The 20,059-nt window shown below is 40.8% G+C and overlaps 1 protein-coding gene across 1 annotated transcript in view; it reads left to right on the forward strand.

The window, feature by feature from the left end:
* dhx35 (DEAH-box helicase 35) overlaps nt 1–19,749 on the forward strand; it is a 59,744-nt gene extending 39,995 nt beyond the window's left edge. The window contains exons 13-22 of the mRNA XM_048550378.1: nt 541–665; nt 1,944–1,998; nt 5,338–5,433; nt 7,561–7,655; nt 9,993–10,070; nt 12,453–12,582; nt 14,374–14,455; nt 14,979–15,050; nt 15,464–15,575; nt 18,855–19,749. Of these exons, the coding sequence (XP_048406335.1) occupies nt 541–665; nt 1,944–1,998; nt 5,338–5,433; nt 7,561–7,655; nt 9,993–10,070; nt 12,453–12,582; nt 14,374–14,455; nt 14,979–15,050; nt 15,464–15,575; nt 18,855–18,893 (884 nt within the window). The 3' untranslated portion in view covers nt 18,894–19,749. The remainder of the gene's footprint in view (nt 1–540; nt 666–1,943; nt 1,999–5,337; nt 5,434–7,560; nt 7,656–9,992; nt 10,071–12,452; nt 12,583–14,373; nt 14,456–14,978; nt 15,051–15,463; nt 15,576–18,854) is intronic.
* The last annotated feature ends 310 nt before the right edge of the window (nt 19,750–20,059 follow it).

Genomic DNA, 20,059 nt, shown 5'->3' on the forward strand with positions numbered 1-20,059 from the left:
CATCCTCCAGTGTTATTGTATTGAATCTCAATGCTGTTGCTTTCAGGTGAGACTTGTTGAATATTAGATAATATTTTTGTAGGATTTTGTTGACTTGGCTTTTCAACAAAAGTGATAACCTGTTTATTTTAAACTGGTTTCACCTTGTCAATATGTGAAAGAATTTCAATGAATACTGAATGGGTTCTTGTACTGACACTATGCCAATCTAAAGCATGAAAGGAACCCCGGTGACAAAATAAAGATTATTAATCTAATTTACCTGGAAACATGATTTTTGTGTGCAACAGTTTGATTGCAGGATTATCTATCACTTAATTGCACCCAGATTTATGAAAAGTATATACAGCTGCTGAAATTAGTGGCTTACGTTGTGATATTCCTGTTTAATCACTCTATATCTGAAACAAGCATTGAGGATTAGATTAGGAATTTAAAATTCTAATTTAGCTTTTTGAAGTTTCACTGCAATTTGGGCAGTTTGGTGTGCAGGCTTCTGAAGGTTACTTGAGTTTTTGTTCTCTCCCTGCGCTATTTTAGAAGAAACCTTTGAGAAACTGCCGGAATCCACAGTGCCAGAGATGCAACGCAGTAACCTTGCTCCAGTCATACTCCAGCTAAAAGCACTGGGTATTGACAATGTGCTGAGATTCCATTTTCTGTCTGTAAGTAACTCTGTGTATGTTTAGTTAATGTCTATTTATTATCAAGTGAATGTAATCCAGTGCCTGAGGCCTGCAGATGTGAAATGTGAAGCTTGTGGATTAAGTCTTCTGATAGGAATTTCTCATAGCTCATAAAACTACGCCAAGAGCGTTTTGTTATTTCTAGGTGCTGATTGCAAATGGTTTTCCCGGAGGCTCTCAGAATCTGGAAATGGTGGAAGGATTGAAGGCTCCCCTTCCAACATGACTCCTGGCTCCCTTTTCACGTTCTTACATTAATTTAAATTTATTAAAAGTAACACATCAGAATTCTGCAATAAAGTGACTGTTTCAGCATTGAAAGAGCCTTCTCGCTGTCATTCCCACATACTGCACCCATGTGTTGACATCTTGCAATGCTGGTGCATTTGGGGAGAGGCTGAATAAAATGCTTTCGCTTTATAGGTAGTATGCGTAACTGACATGTTGCATTCCAAGGAGTTTGAATTGCTGTGGGTTAACCACTCCAAAATAATTTTTATGCAAAGCATGTTAGTAAGCAAACTAAAATGCTGGAAAACACTTAACAGGCTGGACAGTAGCTGTAGAGAAAAAAACTGAGCTAAATGTTGAAAAAAGCTCTGTTAAATTCTATTTCTATCTTTACAGATGCTGCCTGACCCATTAAGTGTTTTATATTTAAGCAAGACACAACAAATAGCCTTTAAATTTCAGCCAGCAATAATAATTATTGAGCCCTATAATGAAAAGGGTGGGACACATATCCAATAATGTTTTACTGATGGTGTGGAACATATCAGAATTCACTGTAGTGAGGCTGTGGGCCACATCATAAAATGACATAGAACATACCAGAATGTTGAAGACAGCTGTAAGATATATCACTAAGAGAGGAGGAGCGTATCTGAATAGATATGTGAGGTATATTGTAGAATTTTATAGTGAAAGTTTAGGGAATATGTTACAGTGATAGAGGGGGAGCATATGAGAAAGTTACTGTGGAAAGTGTAGATGATACCAATGTTACAGTGAGACAGTTGGGCCGTGTCAGGAAGTGTTACAATGAGAAATGTGAAACATATTGTGGTTCAGTGGGACATTGTTATTGGAAAAAGGTGCAACACACAAAAAATTCCTTCGTTGTCTTGCAAATGTAAGAAGTTTGTACCAGCTTTCAAAATAGACTTTGAGTGTAGGAATGCAGTATGAACTTTGGGGTTGTGATAGCTATGGTACAAGTCAAATTCTTGTATGCCATATCCTTTGTATTGTTCACAGCCTCCACCGGCCCAGTCAATGGTCCAGGCATTGGAACTGCTTTATGCCCTAGGAGGTAAGGATAAGTTTTTGTGTCTAGGATTTCAGATAAAACTCATCTTCCCTGTAGACAATGTTCAAAAAGATAAACATTTTCTAAAGGTGGCTTGTTCTCATTAGTTATCTATTAACACCCCTGTTTGTAGACTAATAGAGATGGATGGTCAATAATACAAAGCCATTTTGTTATCATTTCATCATCTATTTATTTCTAGTCATAATACTTGGACTCCAACCCCGCACCAACCATTTCTATCTCCTTCCCAAAATCCATAAGCCCGACTGCCCTGGCCGACCTATTGTCTTTGCTTGCTCCTGCCCCACCGAACTTATCTCCACTTATCTCAACTCCATTTTCTCCGCCCCCACATCCATGACACTACCCACACCCTCCACCTCCTCCAAAACGTACAATTCCCTGGCCCCCAAGACCTCATATTCAGCATGGATGTCCAGTCCCTATATACTTGCATTCTCCATGCACATGGCTGAAAAGCCCTCCACTTCTTCCTGACCCACAGGCCTGATCAGTCCCCCTCCATCGACACCCTTATCCGCCTAACTGAACTTGTCCTTATCCTTAACAACTACTCCTTCAACTCCTCCCACTTACTACAGACAAAAGGTATGGCCACGGGTACCCACATGGGACCAAGCTATACCTGCCTCTTTGTAGGTTACGTGGAACAGTCCCTCTTCCGCAGCTACACTACCCCCCCCCCCCCCAGTTATAGCGGTGACTGTATCGGTGCCGCTTCATGCTCCCACGAGGAGCTCGAACAGTTCATCCACTTTACTAACACTTTTCACCCCAACCTTTAGTTCACCTGGACCATCTCGGATACCTCTCTTGCCTTCCTGGACCCCCCTGTCTCCATCTGTGGTAACCACCTGGAAACTGATATCTATGATTTCAAGCCTACCGACTCTCACAGATGTCCTCGTTTCTCAAGGCCCATAATTTCCTCCCCACAGTGGTTGAAAATGACCTTGACCACATCTCATGCATTTCCCACACCTCAGCCCTCACACCCTTCCCCGCAATAACAGCAAAGCAAGAACTCCCCTTGTCCTCACGTATCGCCCCATCAATCTCCGGATCCAATGCATCATTCTCCGCCACTTCCTCCACCTGTGATCTGACCCCACTGCCAAAGATATTTTTCCCTCCCCAACCTTGTTTGCCTTCTGGAGGGACCACTCTCTCCATGACTCCCTCATCTGCTCCACACTCCCCTCCAGCCCCACCACCCCCAGAATTTTCCCTGCAACTGATGGAAGTGCTACAGCTGCCCCTGCACCTCCCCGTTCACCTCCATGCCAGGTCCCAAGAAAACCTTCCACATTAAACAGATATTCACCTGCACATCGGGTATATTGTATCTGCTGTTCCCAATGTGGCCTACTCTACATCAGGGAAACCAAGCGGAGGCTTGGAGACTGCTTTGTGGAGCACCTACTCTTGGTTCGTGACAAACAGCAACATCTCCCAGTCACGAACCATTTCAACACCCCCTCCCACTCCTTGGACGACATGTCCATCCTGGGTCTCCTCCAGTGCCACAATGATGCTACCTGAAGGCTGGCGGAACAGCAAGACAAATTCTGCCTGGGAACCCTGCAGCCAAATGGTCTCAATGTGGACTTTACAAGCTTCAAAATCTCCCCACCCCTGACCTCACTCCCAAGACCAGTCCCTCTTGTCCCCATTTCCTTGACCTGTCTGTCTTTTCTCCCACCTATCCGCCCATCCCTCCTCACTGACCAACCACCCCCCCCCCCATCCCAACTCTCTACCTACACTCACCTGTACTGGCTTCATCCCCACCTCCTTGACCTGTCCGTCTTCTCTTCACCTATCTGCTTCACTATCCACCTTCTATCATCACCTCCCCTTCTCTCTATTTATTTCAGAGCTCCCTTCCCCTCCCCCATTTCTGAAGAAGAGTCCAGACCTGAAACATCAGCTTTCCTGCTCCTCTGATGCTGCCTGGCCTGCTGTGTTCATCCAGCTCCACACCATGTTATCTTAAACTCTGTTATTGGTGGCTGCAATGTTTACTGTTAGAGCTTGGCTAATATTCATAACACAGGAGTAAGGAGATACTTTGACAGTTCTGCATATTCTTGATATGCCTGGCTTGAGTGCTCACACAATACCTGGGAATGGAATCCATCCTGCAGGTAATTAAAGTGTTTGGCACTGACCTGTGAATCAAGCCATTCCTCAAATTCCAAAGACTCTCATTGTTTGATGTGGGGTGGGTGGGGCAGGAGGGCCTGCGAGATGTGGAATTGGGCCTATGTTGGGAGGGCAGGTCCAATGGTTCTTTGTATTCTTGTTGCGCAAAGTTCCAAGGCCAAGATCTTCCAATTATTGACTTACAACAGGCTTCCAAGGCTATACTCATAAACTTATCTGTGAAGCCAGCAGGAATACAGAGCTATATCCCTGCAAATGATATCACGTTTCACCAAGTGAACAATCATTGTTTAAAAATCAATATTATCTTGAGTAATAGATCAGAAGAAACAGGTATGTTCATTTCTCATTTTGAGGAAAATAATTAAGTTGGTAGTTATTTTTAAGTTTGTAAATAGCTCAATATTAAGTAGTCCCTCGCCTTTTATTGTGAATTTGAACAGAAGTTACTGAATCAGGAGCAGAAATAGGACTTCAGGCAAATTACGATTGATCTGATTGTAATCTCAAATCCACAATCCCTTCTGGCCCTTATGTTATTTCAACCTTTTGCTTAACAAGAATCTATCTACCTCTGTTTTAAAAATATTTAAAGACTCTGCTTCCACCAACTTTTCAAGGAGAGTGTTCCAATGACTGACGATCCTGTGAGAGAAAATTATTCAGTTCATCTTTTTGTTAAATAGGCAAGCCCTTGCTCCAGCTTCCCCAAGAATTGGAAGGCCAGGACGTACTGTGGATTTGAGATTACAAGCAAATCAACCGTGATGTGCCTGAAGTCCTATTTCTGCTCCTGATTCAGAAAGTTGTATGTCTATCTGTTCAAGCTCACAATGGACTCCTAAAAGTGCCCTAAATTCATTTAATTTATGAATTTTTAAGCAAATGTTTCCATTCAGTCTAGACTGATTGAACCTAGAGCCCAGAAATCAAGGACCTTTTAAAATGAGAGAGAGCCCATTATCTGGAAGAAGTTCAAATGATGACTGACAGCTTTGTTGCTTACAAACTTGCAAGGAAATGAGATGCTACTTTTATTTTCAATGTTAGTTATTTTTTGGAAACAAATGAATAATTAGAAAGAGTGATAGTCCCAGTGCCTTAGATGTGTTTCTCACTAAATGTAGAATTCGTTTTGTGTACTGCTTGCAGGTTTGAATGATCAGTGCTTCCTTACTGACCCTCTTGGCTTGCGCATGGCTGAATTTCCACTGAATCCCATGTTTGCTAAAATGCTGCTGGAGTCAGGTAAGCCTTAGAAACGGGATAGTGTACTGGAATTGGTAGCCCTGCCTGAGTTCAGCCTGAAATATAGGAATTCCTTTCTTAAACCAAACCGTGTTTCTACCTTTCTCTCCTCCTTTCAAACACTCCTTATAAAACTATTTCTTTAACTAATCTTTTGGTTAATTGTCCTGAAACCATTTTATGCAGCTTGGTGTCAAGTGTTGTGCAACAGTGCTCCAATGAAGTGTTTTGCGGCATTTTACTTGGTAAAATGTCCTTTCTGGAAGGACTGTTTTACTCTGTCTTGGAGTGAAGCCGTGTCGTGACTGACATGTTTTGTATCACTTCAAAAGGAGCTGTTGAGGTAAATTATTGGACAAATAACACAAGTGACTCCCATTCTGAGTGTGTCTGGTGTAGCCTAATTCAATTATGACTTTTGAAAGAGAAATGGTGAACTATTTGAATAGAAGGAACATTGCAGGGCTATTGGGAAAACAAAATGGAAGTGATACGAGCTGCCATTTTCTTTTAGAGACCAGCATGGACCTGATGGGCCAAATGGCCTCCTTCTGCATTGAATCAATCCATTACTCTGTGTTGCTATTGATCAGCTGACCTGCAAAAAGGAAAGGAGAAAATCAATCTTTGTGAAAATAGTTAGTTGTACAAATGTGCATAATATTGGCCAGATTTTAACCTAAAACATTGTGCAGGGACATGATAGGGATCAGGTCAGCCATTGTAGAACCTATAGAAAGTTAAATGGAGTCACTGTGATACTGGCACTGCAAGTTGTGGATGTAGACTCTGATTTATTCTTTTTCAATATTCTCTGTAATGTAATTCTTTCACATCAGGAGAGACGCTCTCTCAGCAGAGGGGCAACATCTCCACAGACTACCAAATCTGACACTGAATCTGCAGACTACTGAGGAGAGGAGAGTGACCAGATAGACGACTTTGAGATTGTGAAGGGGCTTGATAGGATAAACACAGAAGAGATTTCTCTAGTATTTGAGGAGATCAAAACTGGGGACCATAAATCTAAGGGGGTGATTGAGGAATTCAGCAACAATTAGCATTTATGTAGCACCTTTGACGTAGCAAAACATCTCAGAATGCTTGGCAGGAGGAACCTCTTTAGGCAAAGAGTGAGTAGAATGTGAATCTTGCTGCAACGTTAAGTGTTTGAGTGAACACATGGATTTAAGGAAAAGCTAGCAAAGGGAATGAAGTGGATGAATGAAGGCTCATGAGCATAAATGTTAGCACAAATCAGCTGGGCTGACAGCCCTGTTTCTGTAATAGCATATGTTCCAGTGCAGTGATGTCCTACCACAAAGGTTGCTTATCTCCGTATCTGTTAGCAAAAACATAATGGAGAGCGAGTGAGTATCTGAAAATGCACGGCTGATACATTCTTGGCCTGTCTAGCCACAATAATATTGTGCAAAGCTGGTATGATATGTGGATTTCAGATCTGATGGCCTGTACAGACCAAGTGAATGCATACACATCCTTCAGTTTGTGACCCACAGAGTTCCTGACCAGACTGTGGTTGGGGGGAGGGGATGCTTGAGGAAGGTGGCATGTGAAGATCAAACACTTTCTACCACAGCCAAACAGCCAAGCTTGCAGGAAAAGCAATGCTTGACATACGCTTGTATTTTATTTAATTTGAAATCGGAATCAGTACTGCATTGGGATTAGTAAATTTAAATACAGCACAAGTCATTAAGAGCATAAACATGAATCTGCATGGGTCTAGGCCCAAAACGTCAGCTTTTGTGCTCCTGAGATGCTGTTTGGCCTGCTGTGTTCATCCAGCCTCACATTTTGTTGTCTTGGATTCTCCAGCATCTGCAGTTCCCATTATCTGTAGTGATCTATGTACGTTGTCTGTATGCTGGTGGTCATGGCATTTGCAAGAGGAGTTTATTGAAGTATTCAGAACAGGCTGATTTTGGCCGACAGCTACCTCGTCCAGGAAGTGGTATGCTGTATGGTAGAGAGAAATCAGAATGTACAGGAAAAGGGTGTTTTTTAAATAGACATGATCAGCATGGTCACATTTACTTGTGACATTGTGACTAATGCAATGTGGGTGACAATTACTAATCTTTTCTTTTCTTCTTTTAATTTGAGGAAACTTTGGGTGCTCACAGGAGATTTTGAGTATAGCAGCCATGATGCAAATACAGAATGTGTTTGTGGTACCCCCAAACCAGAAAAGTGCAGCGGTAGGTTCAGAAGTTTTATGAAGTCTCACATCCTGTCCCCCCTACCCCCATTGAATCTGCAGGAATAGATTGACCTTTGTACCATAACAAACCAGTAATCCAGCCTAGGGACCCGAGGTTTTCTTTAAGGGAATGAGTGTTGGATCTTAATAGAGAGAGCTGCCCTATTATTTAAGTACACTTGTAGATTAAAATGTTATATGTGCATGATAGTTATTTATTGCAAATATGATTTAGTGATAATGGTTGAGTTAACGCTGCTTTTTTTTCTATAGACCACCAACCCTTGCGTTCCTCACTAATGTGTATGTTATAATTATGATTTTATAAACCTGAACTTTATTTTAATTGGCAGTCTACTTCACTCTTCTTCTATGAAGGGAATTAGTGCTTCCTGGGGTATGGTTTTGCATATATCAATTATCCTGAAACATTGTGCCTTACGCTCGTGTGTCTACCTTCACATTGATGGCCAGCAGGTTGTTTGTGGAGGAAGTCACAGCCAAGTTTGATTCAGTGCTCACCCAGTGTCCATGTAGCACATGGGACAACTTGCCTCACCCTCAAGGGCAGGTGAATCGTGCTCTTATTTCAGCTTGAGATCAGCAGAAGGGATTTCATGGACCCAAAGTTCAGCTACTCGTTTCATAAGCACAACTGAGACATCAGTAGATCCCTTTTAAATTCTTCTGAAGTTGTTATGTAACACAAGAGGTTCAAATCACGATGCAATCCACGAGGTGTGTCTGCTTTAGAACTAGCATTTACAGCTCACTGCCTTGTATTTACTGATTTTTATACTTCCATTCATTCGGCTTTCTTTCTCCTTGCTTAAAGAAAATCTTCTTTTTCATCCCTGTGTGCTGTATTTCGTGGTGAAATTGTTTCTGAGGTTGAGGCTACATGCTGTAAAAACAGGCAGTTGAAGGATTGCAGCATCATGTGATACATCCTGTGGATTTGCACGGTTTCATTTTACAAGGGTGAGCTAGTCTCTGTACACTTCATAGCACTATAAATTCACTCTGTACCTAACAGACATGATTGAAAATTACCTACCTTACTTGAGCTTCAGTGGGGGATAAAGATCATCTGAGCTGCAGAGTTCTCCACATTTTTCGTTTGGCCCATTCGTTACATTAAAAGGGTAGCTTAAAATTGTATGATATATTACCTTCAGGTTGTTATTATGTTAAATTTCCCTGCTGTCTCACAAATCAATGTTTTCGACCAAAAACGGAAGCAAATTATATTTTCCATTTTGCAGGGAGAAAAAAGAAATTGATGATGCTCCTGTAATTGTGCTTGTCATGAATTTTGTTTTGCTTCAGTTTTAATTAAAGAAGCACAGATTGTCTTTTGTTTCTAGGTCAAGGTGATATAGATGTTTTAAATTGCTAATGGACCTGTCATTAAGTAGCAGAGGCTTGTTGTAATGAACAAGGTGATTGTTTATTGTACAGAAATAAAATAGAGTGTGCTGGAAATCTGAGATTGAACAGAAAATGCTGGAATGTGTTTACTGTGAATGTCTGGAAACTAGTGGTTCTGTAGATCCTAGCAAACAAGCAGATATTTTCTGAAACAGAAACATAATTTTTTGGAGCTGCATACTTGCCTTATGTTACTAATATTAGTGTGCATAACCTTCATCAAAGATTTTTTTTCAAAGCCAAAAATATATGCTCAATGGATAATTACTCTATTACTGACCTTTTACAATACACAGTTTTATGTCTAACTCTGTTAAGTATTTGTCGACTTTTGAGTTTCATATCTTTATTTATTGTGCCAAATTATTATTTATTCCCCCATGTAAAATCTCTTCAAAATTTAATGCCGCTGTTCTGAATTGAGCGTGGTAGTGTGGCAAACACCCATTAAGTTCACTAAGGAGATAATTGCAAGTGGGGCAATCATTAATGCTACAAATTCACTTGGAAAGTAGGACCTAGAGTAGGCCATTCAGCCTCAAGAGACTGTTCCACTGCTCAGTTAGATCATGGCTCATCTTAACTGCATTAATCAGATGATGTAAAGCTTCTGAATCCTAATGGTATTGAGATCACTGAAATTTTCTAAGTGAATAAGACTGTGTAAGACCTAACATTGTGGCACTTCTAATAATCTGTGGCTGGGACCTGTCAATGGAAGACAGACAGAATGAGAGTCTTTCTGTGAATGCATGGGATATTGATGGGAGGGAGGCAAAGGGGCTGGTGAAGCATTCATTTGGTTGTGTTTCACCTGAGCTACATTACCATTTTATGAAGTTTAATTTCACTTTGTTGCTTTTATGAATATCTCAGTGTTTTCTTTTTTAAATCCCCTTTCAAGATAAGAGAGCACAGGAAGTTTGCTGTGGCTGAGGGAGATCATCTCACAATGCTGAACGTCTATGAGGCCTTTGTTAAGGTTTGGATAAAGCTTTTTGTATCTGGGTTGCAGTACTTTAAGAACTTACAGCCCATATACTGATGGAAGATGGTCATAACTTATACTTAGGGAAAGTGCAAAATTTTACCATTATTAAACTTTGCCCTGCAGGAATGATTTATTGGAAATATTCAATGATTTATGATTCCTTCTGTTGCCCTGAGAGTCAAAGCAAAGCTTGATGTTGGATGAAGCTTTGCATAGCAAGATGGTTTTAGATTTAATTCAAGGTCTGTGCTGAGTTAATTGATCTCAGCTGAGGCTTCCAGGATTCTTGTGCTAGGCAAGGGTTGAAAAATCTAGTGTCCTAACTTCTATTTATTGTCCAGCAAAACCCTTATTGAAGTGTGCACATGTGGATGCGCTGTGAGGAAAAAATCACACTGTGAAGTCATGATAACAAAGTGTGAAGCTGGATGAACACAGCAGGCCAAGCAGCATCTCAGGAGCAGTGCTCCTGAGATGCTGCTTGGCCTGCTGTGTTCATCCAGCTTCACACTTTGTTATCTTGGATTCTCCAGCACCTGCAGTTCCCATTATTTCTGACACTGTGAAGTCATATCCAGCAACTATAGTCTTGGTTCACAGATGAAGTCTGGCTGTTCCATCAGTATCTGTGGGATTGTAATCCAGCAGTGAAGCCAATACCTTCAGGAAAAGGGTAGGAGAATCTATTGCTTTTCAAAGAGGTGATGCTTATATCAAGTGGGTCCAAGCCTGTGTATTTTCAGGTTTCTGAAGATAACTATGTTATAAGAACTTTTAATATTAAAACTTAATATTAATAAATAAATAACTTAATATTAAAACTTTTAATATCAATGGATAGATAATCCCTGATAGATACTAGTAGGTAGACTCAAAGTAGTTGCTTTCTTGTCCCTCTGTTGTTCAACTATTAGCGACCAAGCCTTCAGCTGCTTGTATTATAAGCTCTGGATCCCCTCCCTAAACCTCTTGGTGTCTATTTTTCTGTCCACCTTGAAAACAGAGCTTGCAACCTTTACTTTCTTCAGCCAAGGTATTGGCCTGTTATCTCCTTTGTAGCTCAGTATCAAATTTTGTTTGACTGCATTCCTGTGTAGTATCTTGTAAAGTCATTAGTATTACCAGAATTATAAAAATGCAATTTGTTATTGTATTTGAATCAATAAGGTTGTAAGTGAGCACTGTAACAGTAGAGTCAAGAGCTGATGAAGAGTCACCTAGACTTGAAATGTTGGCTCACTCTGCTGGATGCTACCTAACCTGCTGTGATTTCCAGCATTTTTTGTTTTTAGAACTAAGCACGTTTTTTTTTTGCTTTAGAGTGAAGGACAGAAAACAATGGAAAGTGTTTGTGTAGAACTGGGAGCTGTGCCAGTTTGATAAACTTCATTCCTGGATTTGTGTTCTATCTCATAGATATACCATTTTAATTAGGATGTCCCAATCAATAACTATTATCACTGTAAAGGGACAGCAACATGCTGTATTTTCAGCCTGCAAAATACCTCCTGCATTCTTCACCCAGGAGCCAGTCTGCACTATGTGAAAGCTGTGAGGAAGTTGCGGCCATGTTACATAGACAGTGAAGTCTCAACAGGAAAATGTTGAGACATTTTCATCCTGTAGAGAGTAGAGGAATATGGTTTTTATTTAATCCATTCATAGGATGAGGGCATCACTGGCTAGGTCAGCATTTATTGTCCATCTCTAATTGCCTACTACAGTGTGAATTTAAGAGTCAACTATATTGCTGAGGATCTGGAGTCACATGTAAGGCCAGACCAGGTAAGGATGGCAGCTTCCTTCCCTAAAGGGCATTAGTGAACCAGATGGGCTTTTCCTGACAATCAACATTGGTTTCATGGTCACTGTTAGTCTCTTACTTCCAGATTTGTTCATTGAATTCAAATTCCACCATCTGCTGGAATGGGATCCGAACCTGAAGCCCCAGAATATTAATCTGGGCCTCTGGATCAACAGTTCAGCGATAGTACCACTAGGTGGTTCCTCCCCTTTTGTGAGATGCAATGAAAAGTGGTCATATTGAGTATTGAAAGAGGATGCAACCCCCTAAGATAAATTGGAAAATGCAGGGCAGCAGGCTCAAATATCTTCAGACAAAAGACAGGTTAGCTCTGACGTCAGTGCTAGGGAAAGGTCTACACCCAAACATTTTCTGTCATCTCCAGGATGTTGCTGGGCTTGTTCAGAATTTTGAATTTTTTACTGTCTCATTTTGGGTGACCTTTTCTGTTCTTCCTTGTTATGTTCTTAAGTTCTTTAATGCTTTGGACCATAATCAAACTGTGGCTGTGAATGATGAATTAGAGGTTGACACTGCCAATATTAATATGTTTTCTTTGTCTGTTGCAGCACAATAAAAACTCTCAGTGGTGCCAGAAGCATTTCTTAAACTACAAAGGGCTTATTAGAGCCACTACCGTACGTGAGCAACTGAAAAAGTTATTGTCCAAATTCAGAGTGCCAAAGAAATCGAGCGAAGGTACCAACACAGTGGAGTATTTGAAATTCCTTATACTGGGCATAACAGAGTCATCAAAGGCCAATCCATTGTGCTGTCTATTGCTGTGCAAAGAAAATAATTAATAACAGTTGGAAGTGGTTGCTCATGTTTCTATGGCAATTATGCCAGAGTATTGTGTCTCCTGCCAGCAAGAGTTTGGTTCACCACTGCTGATTGGTGGTGGGGACTGTGTGCATCTGAATTTATTTATTCAGGCATTGTGGAACTGACAGCCTTTAGCCCAGTTTAGCAAGAAATGCCTCTTTCAGATTTAATTTTTGCGGTTATCAATATTGCTTTACAACCTGTTGATGAGAAATATCCAAGGTTGTTTTTAATTCTTCATGGAGACACATCTGGCTTCCATCTACTTCTTTCCCCCTCCCTCACCCAAACAGCCCGACTGTCAAAGAGAGCTTGCTGTGTACCACTGAAACTCTTATTATTGCCTTTTTAAACTTCCAATGTGTCTATTCCAACGCACTGCTGACTGGTTTTCCACATTCTACCCTCTCTAGATTTTAAGGCCATCCAAACTCAGTTCCCTGTTTTGCCACTCAGTGTCTTAACTTACACCAAGCCCTGTCTATTTTTTTTCTATTCATTTGTGGGACGTGGGCATCGCTGGCCGGGCCAGCATTCATTGCCTATCCCTAGCTGCCCATGAGAAGGTGGTGCTGAGCTGTGTTCTTGAACCCTGTCACCTCTGTGCTTGCTGATTTGTAATGGCTGTCTGTCAAACAACACATTAATTATAAAATTCTTATCATTGCTAACAGATTCCTCATGGCCTCACCTATCCCTTTCTTTGTAATTTCTTTTTGCCCCACAGCCCTCTGAGACATCAGAATTTCTCTAATTCTGACCTCAGGAGCATCTCTGATTTTAATTGCTCTGCCCCTGGTAGCCATGCCTTCAGTGGTCTATGTGCTTGAATACCCTCTATTTGATCTTGACTACCCTCTGGCACCTTGCTGCCTCTCCACCTCATTTCCTGCTTTTAAGACATTCCTTAAAACCATCCTCTTTGAGCAAACCTTTGATCTGATCTAATACTTCCTTATGTGATTGGTGTCGTACTTTGTCAAGTGCCTTGGAGTGTTTATAATATTGAAAGTGCTATATAAATAGGTCTGCTGCGATTGCAGTGAATTACAGGCCTAACTCATCAGTGTATCTGTTTGCAGTGCTGTCAATGTTTGCACTACTGACCCCTGAAAGCACCTATAGTCCTGATAGTTCCTTGATTTAACTCTCCAGTTCAAGGTAGTGAATATTTGTTAGAATATCACATGGATGGACATAGCAGAGATTCATAAAATGCAGGAAGTAGATTTATTGCATGTTTCATTATTGCTATTCGCTGTTAAAATTGTGATATAGTTATTTGTTTGGTCATTTCATTGTTTCACTCCTTGCAATTTGATACTGGAAAGTGAACAAAAGATCTCTTCCGTATGACCGTTTCCTATAATGCATGAATGAAACCTTGAGATGGTAATCAGGCATTACATTTGTGGATTTTATGTAGATATTTCAAGACGTAATTCCTCAGATCCTGATGTGTGATAGCAGTGAAATTAATGATTAAAAGCTGGTTTCAGAACAATGTGCAACCCTACCATAGAACCAACTAGGTCTCAGTCTGATCTAGTCCTACTCCTCTTTCAGCTCCCACCTCAACCTCAGATTAGCCAGACCTGGGTAAAGTAGTCAGTCTTACAGCTATGTGAAATGAGAGCTGATCTGCTTTATCAAATATCTCCTCAGGTGACCCGGATCCTATTCTGCGATGTATTGTTTCAGGCTTCTTTGCGAATGCTGCTAAATTTCATTACTCTGGATTCTACAGGTAACAACGAGGCAGATTTGCTATCAAATTTTTGACTCTTTTTACTCGTGACTTTACAAATCTTTTTACTGAATCTAACATTCGTCATTGTAAAGCAATTAGACATAATGCATATCCTGTTTGATGTACTGCATACTTTCGTAATCACTCTCTTGGACAAGTACCATCCTGCACCCCTTGTGAAACATAGCTTGCAGCTCTGTCTTGAATTAGGACTGAGCTCTGATACCCCTGTAATTAAACAGTCTGCCTGTACTTAACTGTCAAGACCAATACATAAATAATGACCACTTGGATGAGCAGGGTCAACACCCTCAAAGAGAAAAAGCGAGATCCAGGGAGAAAAAATATTCTTTCCATGACCCTCTGTCACCAGTTTATGATGAGGTATCCATTTTACAGCACCCCCCATTATAATTTACAAAATAGTCTGTACTCTGACATTTCCTACACCTTTTGCTGTGACATTCTCCAGTACAGATTGCATATATAAGCATATTTTTAACATTTATTTTATACATAGGACCATTCGAGATGATTATGAACTTCATATTCATCCAACCTCTGTATTATATGGAGAGAAGGAACCACAATGGTAAGTTTGACTCTGTGATGATTGTCACGTCGTTTTTTTGCATGTAATATAAAGAAGAGTAAAATGGTTACAGCATGAGGATGCCATTTGGTCCACTGTGCCAATGCTAGCTCTTTGAAAGCTATCCACTTCATCTCATACCCTGTCAGTATCCGTTGTTCTCTTCCACTTCTGAGTACATATCCAGTTCGCTTTTGAAAATTATTACTGAATCAGTTTCCAACTGATTTCAAACCCAATAATACATCTCGGTTCCTCTGATTCTGCCTGGCCTACTGTGCTTCTCCAGCTCCTATACTATGCTATCTTGGTTCCAAAATACTTATTTTTGTATGCACTGGGGAATAGTAACCTGTGAAATAACAGTTGCGAGTTTCTAAAACCCCTCACTGTCACATTCCGTCTATCACCAGGGTCGTGTATAACGAGATCATCCAGACATCCAAGTATTTTATGAGAGATGTGACTGCGATCCAGTCTTCGTGGTTGTTAGAGTTAGCCCCGCACTTCTATCGAAGAAGAACCGTAAGTATCTGCCTACATTGTGCTACCTTTGGATTGAAGGAGACCGGGCAAGAAAGTGGAGTTCAAGATGAGCTGAGATCAACCATGATGGTATTGAATGGCAGGATAGGCTCAAGGGTTGAATTGCCAACTCCTGCTCCTGGTTCTTATGTTTCAAACTGTACCGTAGTGTGTGTACTAACACTAGAAGATGGGTGTCAAGAACATAATAATTGGTGAGGATAATGAAATTTAACACTTCAATGCAATCAAAAAGTATAGCTGTTACTGCTGTGAGAGAGTTTAATGATGATGTGTCTGAACCCAGAAATAGTGAGTGCAAAATTGCAATAAATATAGCATCTTATCACATCTTCAGTACGTTCCAAAGCACCTGATATCTAAATGAATTACTTTTGTTGTGTGGTCACTCTTGCTGTTCAGATAAGCACAGCCCCAGCTTGCACACATCAAAACCTCACAAACAGAAATTGATATGAAGGGCCAGTTAATCAAGATTAAGTTTCTATGGTTATGAGAAAAGTGTTGGCCCTTTTCCTTGATAGCTTTGCCCCATTCTTTCCCTGAAGGAGAAGTAGCAGAAAAAGAGAGAACAAGCTGCAAATATCACTTGAGAATTATCATCAAGATGAGCATTCACACACCTTAACTTATCATCAGTATGGAGATAGTTATCATTCAAAGCGCTAGACAACCTCCTGTATCTTCTGAAATTGACCTTTTTTCCATGAGCCTTGATAATAGGCTATTGCACCAAAGGGGTCATTATGGCCAAGCTCTATCCTGCTATATTTGACGGCCACACCTATACACTTCCAGCCAGTGCCTCTGAACGCACTGTCTACTGCGAGAGCCTTGCCTAAACTAGGTGCACTGAGTCCAGATATAGCCCCCATTGTCAGCCATCGGAGAATAGTGACGTTGAACTCAGATTGGAGCTAGAAACTGGGACAGTTGTTGTTTTAACCTTTGAACCTTTGAAGACAGAATGGCTCATTTGGGAAAGGAACAAAAAAGCCCCAACAAGTCATGGCCTGATTCCCAGTCCATGGCTGCAAAGTAAGATCTGCAAAATTTTTCAGACATCCCACGTGTATTTTTTTAGATGAAATGAGCTGTTGGCCTTGGGGTCCTTTGACCAAGAAGATGCCAATGATTTTTGATTTCCTACTGGGAAGTATATGGAGTGTAGGTGGCAACAGAATTGGACCTGGTGTTGACTCCCACGGTTGAGTAGCTCACTCATTTCGTACATGAAGAATTACCATTAGGGAAAGAAATCTCAGGATGCCATAGAACTGTTGTTCAACTAGGTGGGCCTGCATTCACCTGGTTTCTTTCTTATCTATCTAATCATAGACAGAGAATGGCTTGCGATGGCTTCATTGCAATAGTTGCATAATTACCCCTCGCGCCTCCCAGGGCCTATTCTTGGTGTTCATCTTATTAAAAATCTACATGCTACTCCTTGGCACGATCATCTGCAAGCAAAGCAGTAGTTTTCACTTGTATGCTGACAACGCCCAACGCAATCTCATCACCACCTTTCTTGTCTTCTGCAGCATTTCTGAGTTACCAGCCTGCTTTTTCAGTCTGGAGGAGCAGAAATTTCCACCGATTAAAAGTTAGGAAAACTGAAGTCTTCTGTCTCTGTTGCAAACTGTGTTCTCTAGCTACCAACACCATTCCTCAAACTTGCAACTATGGGGTATTAGAACAGTCTGATGTGCAACGCTGTCTTGTATTGAACACTGAGATGAGCTTATAAAAATATATTTGTGCTCCGCCAAGACCAGCTATTTTCACTTCTGTAGCATTGTTCGATTTTGTCCTGTCTCAGCTCATCTGCTGCTGAAACCAGCATCCATGCATTGGCCTACAAACCTGACGATTCCAACATAAAATTCTACCCTCCCTAATTCTGAGGTTGAGCAAATCACTGTTGCCTGCACTGTAGCTCACACCAAATACCATTCACTTATTAGCTATGTTCTTGTTGACCAACGTTGTCCCTTGGTCAAGTAATGTCTTGATTTTAGCATTCTCATCCTTGTTTTCATATTCTTTCCTGGCCATGCTCCTCTGTAGTTCTATGACCTTCTCCAACCCCACAATGCTCCAAGATGTAGGGACTCATCTATTTCTGACCCATTGAGCAACCCCAGTTTTAATTTGCTCCCCCTCTGATAACAGCACTCTCCATCTGCATGCCTCAAAGCTCTGAGATTCTCTCAGTCTGCTCTGAGCCTCGCTCCTTGGTTCCCTGCATTTATGCTGCTGTTATGTGGACCTCCAAGGTCCATGTGCAGCAGCAAGTTTCAGAAATTAAGGTAAATGCATCGGCATGCCAGTTGGCATCTGCAGAATCTGAGTAGTGCACGGCCATGAGGTTTAGAGGGAACATTGCTCTCTATCTGATGTCCACCCACATGGACATTATGGTCAAGAAAGCACAGTAATGCTTCTACTTCCTCAAGAGGCTAAGGAAATTTTGCATCACCACAGAGACACTTACAAATTTTTATAGATGACCACAGAAAGCATCCTATGTGGAAGCATCCCAAAACCCAAAATAATCTATGGAGAGTTATGAACATAGCCCAGTCCATCACATGAACCAGCCTCCTATCCAATGGCTTCATTTGTACTTCCCGCTGCATCAGGAAAGCAACCAACATAATTAAAGGCCCCCCACATACCCAGTTATGCTCTCTTCTACCCTGTTCCTTCAGGCAGAATATATATAAGTTTGAATATACATGCGAACAGATTCAAGAACAGTTTCCTCCCCGCTGTTATCAGACTTTTGAACAGACCACCTTTAATGTTAATGTTAGTCTCTGTGCACCTTCTTGGCAGCCGTAACAGTACTTTGTTCTGTTATCCTGATGCACTTTAGTGTAAGGAATACCTGTAAATTTTGAACTTTTTCAACTGTATCTCAGTAGACATGACAGTAATAAATCAAATCAAATCAAATGTTTCCTCCTTAAAGACACACTGCTTAAAACCATTGATCAAGAGTTTGATCATCATTGTCATATTTTATTTTATAAATCTGCCATGAAGCTCCTTGGGATATTTGACTGTGCTAAAAGAACTATATAAGTATGAGCCATTGTTTTCTAAAGGAGCAAAATAAATTTAAGGTTTTTATGGTTACAGTCAGTTACTGCCTGCAGGAGAGAGAAGGGGCTGAAACTGGCAAAATAAAATTTGTTTTTCAGGAAATAAGCCTTTGTGCCTAATTTTATTTATGTTTTTATTGTTTGTTTTCAGTCCATTTCTCAGAGGGTAAAGAAAGCTCGAGTTACCTGATTGTTCTTGCGACTCTACACTCGCCTGCAAGTGATGGCTGAAACAGCTACTCGTAAAGCCAAATTCGACTTGTTTTCCTCATCTGTTCGTGAATGAACTTCGCATCTCATGCCATCAGATTATTTATTGAATAAAATTAAAAAGTGGCATTCATATGGCGATGTCCAGTCTGCAGGCAGAGTCCTGTTGATGTAGCCACCAAAGGCAAGGCATTCAGTTGCATTTATGCTTATATCTCTAATTTGCTGGTTGGTTCTGTTTGATTTTCTTGGGTCTGCAGGTTTAGAAAGGATTGTTTTTAGCACAGTTGCCTCACTTGAGCCTAAGTTCTAAATCATAATACCAAGATCTGCTTGTATCAGCAAAGTGAGATATATACAAATTAAATGGAAGCATGGATGTAAACTCCCTTGATACGTGGTCCCTCAGTCTCCACAGTACACACTTATTTAGTCAATAGGACAATAAGCTTGTATGTGCATTTTTAGATTAACCTATCTAATATACAATGTGCATAGTCTCAAACTGACGCATCAGTGGTCCAGCTGTGAAGGTGAGAACATTATTGACTCCAGTGCAAAGTACCGTATAAAAATATCTCTTAGGGAATAAATACACTCGGCTGCTGAAATCTGGGCTTCCAGGGTGATCGTGGGTGTTCCCAGTCACAATAGATGCATACTTTCTTGTTCATCATTTAATCTTCATCTTCTTCTATGAAGAAAAGTGCTTTCAACAACAGTTGTGAATGAGTATGCTGCCTAGGTCCCTTCGCATTGTAAGTATTTGTGGTGATGATGTGTTCCTTTCCAATTTTTTTTAAAACACAGCAGAATAAATCCATGCCTTAAGTTCATCTTTGGGTCTGTGTCCTCTTTACAATTCATTAAGTTTTTTTGTTTAAATGTACTCACACTGTCCAGGAGTTCAAGGCTCCTGTAGCCTGTGAGAATTTCCATTCTTGGCTAGCTTGGCAATAGAAGAGTTTTTCTTAATATCCCAGCGTTGATCTGTTCCCTCACAAACTCCCCTTAAATCATAGTCCAGTTCCACCAGGAGGTTGCTAATTCCTGGTTTGACCTGTTTGTATTTAGTGTGCTAGGAGGTTTTGAAAGAGTCGTTTTAAAAAAAAATTGCGTTACTGTTGGACAAATGCTGAGTCAGCG

This window comes from Stegostoma tigrinum, chromosome 19 (assembly GCF_030684315.1).
Source record: "Stegostoma tigrinum isolate sSteTig4 chromosome 19, sSteTig4.hap1, whole genome shotgun sequence".
Lineage (NCBI taxonomy): Eukaryota > Metazoa > Chordata > Chondrichthyes > Orectolobiformes > Stegostomatidae > Stegostoma > Stegostoma tigrinum.